We start from the raw sequence: 10,640 nt of genomic DNA on the forward strand, positions 1-10,640 counted from the left end.
GCTGCTAGTTCTGAGGTTGGTGTGACGCAAATTCACAATCAGAGATATTACAAAGTGAAAAGACACCTGGAAGGAGGGGAACTGAAGGAACTGATCTCTTGTTCGCAAAGCAACCAAACCAAGCATAAAAAAACACACAAAATTAGCTTTTCTAGAACCACTTTTCAAGAACCATGGCCAACTAATCGGCTTAAGTAATTAAATCCTTTGCTTATAAAATAGGAGCATTACACACTTTTTAAGTATACCGTGGCACTGAACCAGGGATCAAATACTTCTCAGACATTCCAGATGCAAACTTTCCTAGTTCCAGATCCTATTCTTGTGTAGGCACCAGACACACTTGCTCTTCAGATTGTGACATGTGTCTCTGAGGAGAGTGAGGACTGTGATATGAGTGCGGGGGAGAGGTGCTGTATTTAGAACAGGGGTGATCAGAGAAGAGCCAAAGGATGTCACCTTGCCAGTGTGCTTCTGAATCTGACTCAAGCTCTGCGTCAGTATTCTGGGTGTTTAACTACTGCAATAGTAGTGGACCTCCATGAAATCTGGGCATTTTGTAGGGTTATTATCTTCACTCTGGTTATTTATAGGCAGTGGTATAATTGTGGTAACTAAAACTATTAAAAACATTTTTGTTAATTACATTTTTTTTTTTTATTCTTAGATGAAAAGCGATAACTAAATGAAAATTAGAAATGTTGCATTGGCAACTTACTGAAATAAGTTCAAGTTTAAGCACTAATTGGAAATAAACTAATTAATGAATTAAACCTGAATAGCAATATTTAAAATATTGAACAAAAACTAATAAAATGACAAAAGCACATAACAAACTTACTAAAAATGTAAGTAAAATAAACATATATATATATATATATATAAATTAAATCTAATTCAAAATATTAATAAAAACTATAATATAATTTAAATCACCAAAATTCTAATAACTAATAAATATAATATACTGTAAAAAAAAAAAAAAAAAATCAGGTCTCCAATTGAAAATGTTCTAGTGACCGATCACATCTACATTTTTCAGTTGGCCAAATTGAATCTCTGTGAATTGATGCAATTTAATTCACAGAAATTCAATGTGGCCAACCAAAACATTTAGATGTGATCAGTCACTAGAAAATTTTCAATTGGAGACCTGAGGTTTTTTTTACAGTTTACTGCATGTAGCTAACAATAAAACATCCCACATTAAAGTAAACATTGGAAATATGACCACCAAATGCAGCACAGTCCTTCAGCCTGTTCTGACATAGCTTGCTATATAAAAAAAAAAAACATTATTAAAGTTTTTTAGTAGACAATAAATTATTCAAATATAGTCTTACATTGAATGAGTGTCATGAAAACCATCAAACTATTTAATATAAACACACATAAGAATATGTTTGTTCTTTTCTTGTAACTACCTAGCAACACCATAGCAACCACTCAGAACACCTTAGCAACACCATAGCATCCATTCAGAACAACCACTCCGAAGCCCTTAAATGTCAGCTAGCAACAATCCAGCAACCACTCCAGTACTCCAACAAATAACGAGCAACACCCTAGAAACCACACAGAACACCCTGTCTATCTCCCAGAACACCCTAGCAACACCATAGCAACCATTCAGAACAACCACTCTAAAGCCCTTAAATTTCAGCTAGCAACAATCAAGCAACCACTCCAGTACTCCAACAAATGCCTAGCAACAACCTAGCAACCACCCAAAACACCCTAGCAATGACATAGTTAACCACTCTGATGCCATTAGCAACCAGTTCAAAACTCTTAGCAACTGCATGCTTAAATCTCCTGCTACTCAGATTTCTCTTCTGTCAAAAAGACCCCTGCAATCTCACAAGTATCACAGCAGAGATCTCAACATTGTCTCAAACTGTGCTCAGATTTGCCAAGATACCAAATCTGCAATCAAACGTTAGAAATTTCACTATGAACTGTAACATTTCTAATCAAATTCTTTCCAAATCAAATAATCTAATGCAAAGTATTGTAGTTAATTTATCTTACTATAGGACAAAAAAGGACTTGTTTGTGTCTATTTTTATTTCTCCTAAGGTCATCTAGGATAAAGTTTATTCCCCTTTGCCAAAGTAAAAGCAAAAAAGTTTTTGCTTTATCACAATTATATTAACCAGCTGTTCTGTTTTTCTTTCATGGCAGTTCTTTCTGTTTGTTTATTCATTTTCCTGAACCAGATTTCAACCAGCAAATGCATCTATAGATGTAACTCACAAAGACAAGCCAAATTGCATCTCATTCTGCCTGCTCTTATGTCTTTTATATCTGCTGAGAGAGAGAGAGAGAGAGAATGGAGGTAATCAAAAGCGTTCTGTTGAGTGGAGTTGTGTGGAGTGGCTCTTCTCTGGCTCGCTGTGAGGCCTGGCCCCACCGCCACAAGCTTCAGTGACCCCAATTAATTTCGGACTGATCCCAGACACCACTGCAGCTCGCCCAGACAGTTTTTTCCTGCACAGCCTGTACCCACTGCCCACGTACTGTCAACAAACCTGAGCTGCCATTTAGGCTGAACTGGGATCAGTTTACCTAACTCACAATCTTGACATTTTCTCACGTCTGTGCGTCACAGAGCAGGTTTCAGCTCCGAATGAAAGGATAACCTCCACCACTATTTTAGTTGAGTTATTCATTTTCATGCAGTTGCAGTTATTGAGATTTCATGGAGTAAATAGCCATATATGTAGGTCAAAAGAGATTGCCTCATTTTTTAGACACTACTACAGTCAACAGATATATATATATATATATTAATTTGTACATATGCATATACAGTATTGTAACATGTATGTTCTGTTTTAGTTTAGTTTTCACTCTGTTTGATCCTAGTTAGTTTCCCTGTTTGTTAATTAGTTTCCTAATTCCACACACCTGTTCTGTTTCTCTTTTCATGACGTTCTCTGTGTATATAAGCCCTGAGTTTCCCTAGTTCATTTGTCCGTTATCCAGGGGCGGATTTAGTGATTTGGGGGACCCAGGCAAAATACAGGAATGGGGCCCTATACAATTACATTTACAACCTTGAGGTTATTTTCACTGTTGTGATGCTTGCTACTGCACGAACTTGTCCCATAGTTGTGTCCAATTTTTTTAGATTTTTCATGTAATAAAAAAATGATTGCCTTCTTTATGTTGTAGATCCCTTGTTCACATGTAAACAGGTTATAACAGTATTGAGTGGATACTAAACTTCAAAATACTTCTTCTTTTTTTTTCAAATTTAAATTAAACTGAAGAGAATTATTACACGCATACAAATTATTTCAACCAAAAATGAAGTGTGCCTGTATTGCTTCAGTAGAAACCTTCAACATTTTCTCACATTATCACAGTTTATTCGCTATAGTTTAGAAAATGGTTATAAATAAGACAAGAACTCAGAGTTAAACTGTGTCAGAACAAATTCATCTTGCAAATGTCAGATAACTTTGATAGAAAGGTATGTAATGGATTACAATCAACCAATCAGCTGTCAGCTGTTAGATAATTCCAATTTAGGTCAAACAATTACCAAGCAATGCTTCATTTTGTTCAGTCTGTGGTATAAAAGTTCACATTAGCAATTAAAGGAAAAACTCTTAAGCAAAACATGGTCAGGTCAAAGTGTCTGAATAATTTTGGTCCCAAATTGTTATCAATTTGGTAACACTTCAGAATAATGGTCCGTCATTAATAGGTAACTATGCAGGAAGTAATGCAGTACTAATGAGTAGTACTACATTAACACTTCAGCTTCTACTATTAACTAATATAGAAACAAGCTTAACTAATCAGTATCAGTTTGGGTATAATATGTCACGGTTTACTTTATTTTGCTATCCTCACCAACATAAAAGAATTATAGTGTCCTGCAAATTATTGTTAAGGGTGTTTATATGTATTTAAACAAAAGAGAAAAATTTTTACAATAATTGCACTTATAATGACAGATGAACAGGAAAGCGAGCAGCACCACGAAGAAACAAAATATAATTTTTTACATTGTCAGCCATTTTACCTGCTCAGTTTGCCCAAGCGCGACATCTACTGGTTGGTCGTCGTTGACCTCTCTCTTCGGCCGCACAAACGTCGGAGGAGTGAGCTGATGTGCCTTCTTTAGATCCTCAGGCTCCACCCCCTTCCCATCACGGAGACGCCCCCAAGCCTCCTGATTGGCCCTATATTCCTCTCTGGACGAAGCTGAGGCCTGATGATTTGGTGCTGAGGCCTGCTGATTTGGTAATGACCCTGGTTTACTGTCCTTGTCTTTCTGTTCAGTGTGGTCTTTGTTAGCCTGGTGGGTTCCTTCAGCAGATTCATCCCCGTTCTCGGCTATGACCTCTTCAGTCTGGGCCGCAGCTGCTGGGGCCGGCCGATCCTTCAGACCCTCTTTAAATGCTGAAACCACCACACTGCACTTCTGCACCTTCTCCACCTGCTGCTTCCTGGACATCAGCACACCCATGGCTGCAATGTAGTGACACAACACAATGCATTATTATATCATATCAGGCTATCCAATCTCCTATGCTGATCTTTTCAGTAGGGTAAGCTTCAAATCCTACATTATATTAATATAGTAAAGAGAGCCAGTCCTCATGCTTGCTGTGTCGGTGTTAGCACCCTGTTGCATAACAAATATTAAGGTTGAAACAAGACATGTTCTATCGACTTTGTCTCTAAATCACTGCTTAGGCAAAATACACCCACATGCTGCATCAAGCAGATTTTGTGAACCACAGCGAGTGTGTTGCAAACCACATCGCTAGCGCTTTCCTCACACAGATCTCTCATATGATGGATCGCTGGAATGATTTTCGTATTGACGTGCTGCCATCACAGTTAACTAATCGCAACCTGTGGCGACTTGCGATTGCAGTGTGAACAGCAAAACCAAAGCAGAGCTTTTCAATCGCAAGATTTTCTGATTCACAATCAGGAGCTGAGAAAGTCTTTCAAATTAAAATTGAAGTATTCATGAGAGTAGTAAAATGAATTCATGAAGAATACAGCATTTTAATTCGATTTTAAGAAAGCAGAATTGAAATGGAATGAAATTCGATTTTATTTAAAGCTATAATGGTAGTTTTTAAAAAATAAAATAAATGTTCAGTACACTAAAAAAATGGTGCTATATAGTACTAAGAGTGGTTATTTGGCTCATAATCATAGGATCCACGTTAAAGTCCCTGTTAAGGCAATTCTGAGATTTGTTTCTAAACACATTATAGAAATGTATAGCTGAAACATGTTACAGAGACTGTGAACTGTGTAATAGGGGAGTGCGGGGCACAACCTTACGCGGGGTTAGTTGTAACACGCATGTTTTAACTCTTTCCACACATGCCAGAATGACGAAACTTTGTGTTTGTACTAGTTGCCATATCAACATTATTTAGAGAAAAAATAGCGCCAAAATTAAAAAATCTCTGTAAAATATTACTGAACAAGTATTTAACCATAGCAAAAGTAAATTTCTTACTTAAGTTTAGTTTCTCCGTTTTTTGTGTTTATTTAAAATAAGACAAATCCGATATTATTTTAATCTTATATCTGTTATTTAACAGTTGAGATCATTCTTTAATGCTGATCTAACCAGCTGAAGACACGAGCCACGATTTAAATCCCAGTTGTGCAGGAGGGGTGTGTTGTAACACTGCGTTACAATGAGCCCCTATTAGAAATATGTCATTATTTTCTATACTTTTATGAATTCTTTTGAGAAACCATGAGAAAAGGGTGAATAATGACTGAGAGTCAATGTTTAGAAATTATTCATTATTATTATATTTGAACTATGCTGTTTAGCTGTATGTAGCAACGTGTTTGTTGTCAAACTCAAAAATGAGTATATTTTTAATGATTAAAAAATGCCATTATTTTATTTAAAAAAGTTAATAATTGTATTTTGTTGACAAAATATTTTAGTTTGTCGGTGATATTTTTTTGATTATATCAGATAACATTTTAAGCTGTCATTTGGTCATTTTACAATGTACCCCACCACATGTTACAATGTACCCCACCAACGGGGCATGTTGTCACATTTCACTTCCATTCTTTCGGGGTAAATCAAGAAAAAAGTATACACTGTATTAATGAAACAAAACCACATAATTGTACTAGACATGTGTGCAATTAATGTGGGAAAAAAGAAATACTCTGAACCCCAAGTGGATTTACACAAACTGAGAAAGTCCAAAAGCGTTAGGTTGTGCCCCGCTCTCCCCTACTGAATTGTGGAGTTAGACCGTTAAGCAGTTTTTCCCCATTTCTCTGTTCAGGAATTTTCCTGACACTAACACTATCATAACTAGAGCACACTTGCATCAGTTTGCCTGCTCAAACGCTAGTTACTGTCAGTAGTACCGTCACATACTACAGCTTACAAAACAAAAACGATGATATCAAGAAGAGAGGGATTCATTTTGTGAACAGCTACCTTGATGGAGAGCTGAGGATCACCACTAACACCTGCCTCTGCAGTGACTTTACACCGGACAGTTTTACAAACTTTCATTGGAGACAGAGACTTTAAGTGTATAGCACCAAATCTTGGTGCTTCAGTGGTTCTTCAGCATTTCTGTAGGATGACTGAGGTGCTATATAGCACCGGTACAGAACCTATTAAGCCCCTGTAGGTTCTTCAGCGGTTCTTCAGTGGTTCTTTGGGGTGGTTAAATGGTAAATGGACTGTATTTATATAGCGCTTTCAACAGACCATCCAAAGCACTTCACATATTGCCTCACATTCACCCATTCATACACCGACGGCAGTGTCAGCCATGCAAGGCCCCATCCAATTCGTAGGGAGCAGCTGGTTAGGTGTCTTGCTCATGGACACCTCGGTCAGGTGGAACCAGGGATTGAACCACCAACCTTCCAGTTTGTAGACAACCTACATAAGCCACTGCCGCCCCAGGTTAAGGTGCTATATAGCACCACTGCCGTACAAACACCTGTTAAGCCCCTTTAAATGTTCTTTACGAGCCAAAGAACCATTGTTGGTGCTGTTTAACACCATTTTTGTTGAAGAAATAACCTCTATGAGTTCTACATAGCACCATTTGACAAAGCTTCTGTAGAGCACCTTTAAAGATATGGTGCTGTATAGCACCAAAAGTGGTTCCCCTATGATTACGAGGCAATAACCACTTTTAGTGCTATATAGCACCATTTTTCTTTTTAGTGTGTATGAATGAACCATAAGAACATACGTGTATAATTATATATAAATTATATAAATGAATAATAATAATATATAAATACAATTATAGTATTTACTGTCCAAAAAATGTCTCGTATGCTCACCAAGGCTGCATGTGTTTGAGCAAAAATGCAGGAAATATTGTAATATTTTAAAATATTATTACAATTTAAAATAACTGTTTTCTATTTGAATATATTTTAAAATCGAAGCAAAGCTGAATTTTCAGCATCATTTTTCAGTCAGTTTTCAGTCACATGATCCTTCAGAAATCATTCTAATATGCTGATTTGATGTTCAAGAAACTTTTATTATTATTATCAATGTAAGAAATGGTTGTGCTGCTTAATATTTTTGTGGAAATTCACTCAAATTCACACCCTCCAATTCTCAAGTTCTGAACCCTCTTCAAAACAAATGAATAATGCGCCAAAATGAATTTAGATTAAACTGTTTTGCTTGGTCCATTTCATCCCAGTGTAGGACGGATTGAGCTGAGATTTAGCTCATCCAAAGCAGACATCACATAATCTTGAATGCTAGCTCCATCTATTCAGCCTTTAATCAGGGTAATGGTGTGAAACTGCTTCAGTTGGCATTCCCTTGCCTTCTAAACGCAAAGCTCAGCATGCTTGTGAATTTCAATAGATATTTCCCTCTCTCGGTTATTCTTAACTATCAACCCAAGCTTTGACCCATCACGTTCTTCTCTTTCTGTACACTCCTAAATAAGCCACACTGTAATATCGCTGTTGTCCCTATAGGCACCATTCCGAGAATGAACTTTAATTATGAGTCAAATCAAGGAGGCGTTCCTGAGCCTTATCTCATCAAAGGCCTGGGAGTGACAGAGAGATTTTTGCCATAATTGCCCACGGCTACATGATGTATTTTCGCGTGTTACAGCTCAGTGTGTTCTGGCACTCCGGCTGATCGATGCCACATCAGCTGGCTGTGTGGTTTAATGTCTTGTCACTGAATTAATTTATGTGTATCTTTTAGGCACAGTTTCAAAGCTGCCAACAAACTGCATATATTACTGTGAATTTCTCACTAAGAATAACATTATTTTTCTCTTAAGTCAATACAAATTGCAATCTGAGGAAACTACTTTAAAATTGTATCTTGTCAAACAAACAATTATTTGTCAGTAGATAAATTACAGTCAGGCAACCATTCAGAAAACAATCAAAGATTCCCAATTAGGGTGACCGAATTACAGTAAACAGCATTTAAACATATTTATTTACATGAAATTTACTTGGCATTTAACTTAATTAAATTTGTTTTGTAAAATTGATGATTAAATATCTTATTATTTTGTATACTGCTACAACAAAGAAATCGTAATGAATCAGCGTCAAATGAATCAGTAATTTTTACATTTTTTTATTATTATAAATTAAAATGTTTATTATATATACATTTGTTTGTTTAGTAATGTTTGTTAACTGATTTATGTGGAACTGGTTCATTTAAATAAACCGTTTAAACTAGACAAGACTCAGACTTCACAGAGCTTCATATGTGGGCGTTTTAGAAAGTCTGTGCATTCAAATGAAGAGATCAGATGCAAAAACCTCTAAGTCTGTCTGACATGATTTCTTTTACAGTTTTTCTCAGTCACTTTGGTACATTTCTCAGATCAGAATTGAAATTCTCAAAACTACCTTGTCAATCTTCACATGATTGTGTTCACATCAAAAAAGCAGTCTTTCATTTCTTTGAACAAGTTGCAAATGCTTTTGTACACCCATGCAAATGATTATGTACAATTCTCTGCTGTTTCCTATTATCAATTGCTTATGTCATGTTGATCAAAATGTATTATAATGGGTTTCTGTTGAATAGGCTCACCCCCCACAACATTTAGGCATTAGTTCATAAGTCTTTACATGCAAAATGGTTGAACAAGTTGTCATAATATCTCTATAAATTTTCATTAGACGTTCACATTTCTACTTTTGTTTTTCTTCTTTTTTTTCTTTGTGCTATACAGTCTGTCTTTTCCTTTCTGTTGCGCAATGATATGGTCTGTCAACAAATTACAGTACAAACAGTAAAAGCGTAAATGGGAATCTTGTCCAGTCTCTTGCATTCAAACTCACACATACACTAAGGTGTAACCTATAATTTTACAATAATTGTCATCAAACTTTAGCCGTAGTTCCCTTTCGTTCAGTCACTACGACGTACGTTAGTGACTAACGAATGGGGGTTTCGCTTAGAAGCCAATCATCTTCAGAGAATTCAACAGCGCCCAATGGCAGTGCCAATGCCATGGGCATGCGGAATTTGCATGCGTAACTCCGCCCCACCTCGTGGGTATATAAGGAAGTACGCTGGCAACATCGCATTATGTTTCTGCTTTGGAGCCAAGAGTATCTCTTCACTCCTTCAAGCCTGATCTGAGTCTTCGACAAGCCTTCGAGACGAGCAGCTTTCCAGAGACGTTGGTGTTACGGCGCGTTCCAGTGATCATCATACTGCCTGCCTGCTGATCTGTGCAGTGGTCCGATAGACAGCTGGTGTGTGGTCCCTGGGCGCTTCGGCGTTCTCTGCGAAGCTTCCTCTCATAAAAGAGCTTACACGTGACGCATCCTTTTCAGGATGTCTTGTCCGTGTACTTCTGGGTGTGGCCGGTCGTTGTCCTCTTCTGATGGGCACAAACACTGTCTGGTATGTTTGGGCTTTCAACATACCCAGGCAGCGTTTGACCATCGCGGTGTTGCGGTCAAGACTCCATGACCTTCGTAATGAAGTGAGAGTCCCCTCTACCACACCCCGATCTACTGAGTCCCAGAGGCCCAGTACTTCGGCTGGTGGTCAGGGTGACCTGACGGTTACGGTGTGGAACAAAGCCCCGACGCTCATGCCTCGGGCCACACCCCCGTCTTGCACACTGCAACCCGCGAGTGTTCAGACGCAGATCGCGGGGCCGGCTCCTGCCCCCCCGCGCATCTCGTTTGGCGCTCCGGAGGAGGATGCGATGTCGGTCACCGCGAGTCCTCTGAGGATGATGACTCGGCTGTGCTGCCGCCTTCGGGCGCGCCAGCATTGCCCGAGTCGGACCCAGAGCTGACAGCCATGTTGTCTCGGGCAGCTGCGAGCTTAGGGATAGAGTGGAACCCTCCGCCCTGTCCCGAATGCTCCAGACTCGACGATTGGTTTTTGGGAGCGCGCGCTGACAACCGTCAGTCCCCGCCCCCAATACCTTTCTTTCCCGAGCTTCATGAGGAACTCGCGCGGTCCTGGAAGTCCCCGTTGTCTTCCCGTGACCGTTCGGCGACTTCCTCCGCCTTCTCCGTCCTCGATGGGGCGGCGGCCAATGGGTACACTGGGGTCCCCCCAGTTGAACGTTCTGTTGCGATGCAACTGTGTCCTCAGAGCGCTTCAACCTGGCGCGGTGATCCTA

At 38.7% G+C, this 10,640-nt stretch overlaps 1 protein-coding gene across 1 annotated transcript in view; it reads right to left on the minus strand.

The window, feature by feature from the left end:
- phf24 (PHD finger protein 24) overlaps positions 1–4,483 on the minus strand; it is a gene marked incomplete at both ends in the record, with an annotated part of 34,873 nt that extends 30,390 nt beyond the window's left edge. Inside the window, one exon of the mRNA XM_079804970.1 lies at positions 4,037–4,483. Within this exon, the coding sequence (XP_079661096.1) occupies positions 4,037–4,483 (447 nt within the window). The remainder of the gene's footprint in view (positions 1–4,036) is intronic.
- Positions 4,484–10,640: the final 6,157 nt, after the last annotated feature.

The sequence above is a fragment of the Gobio gobio genome (assembly GCF_949357685.1).
Source record: "Gobio gobio genome assembly, chromosome: 22".
NCBI lineage: Eukaryota > Metazoa > Chordata > Actinopteri > Cypriniformes > Gobionidae > Gobio > Gobio gobio.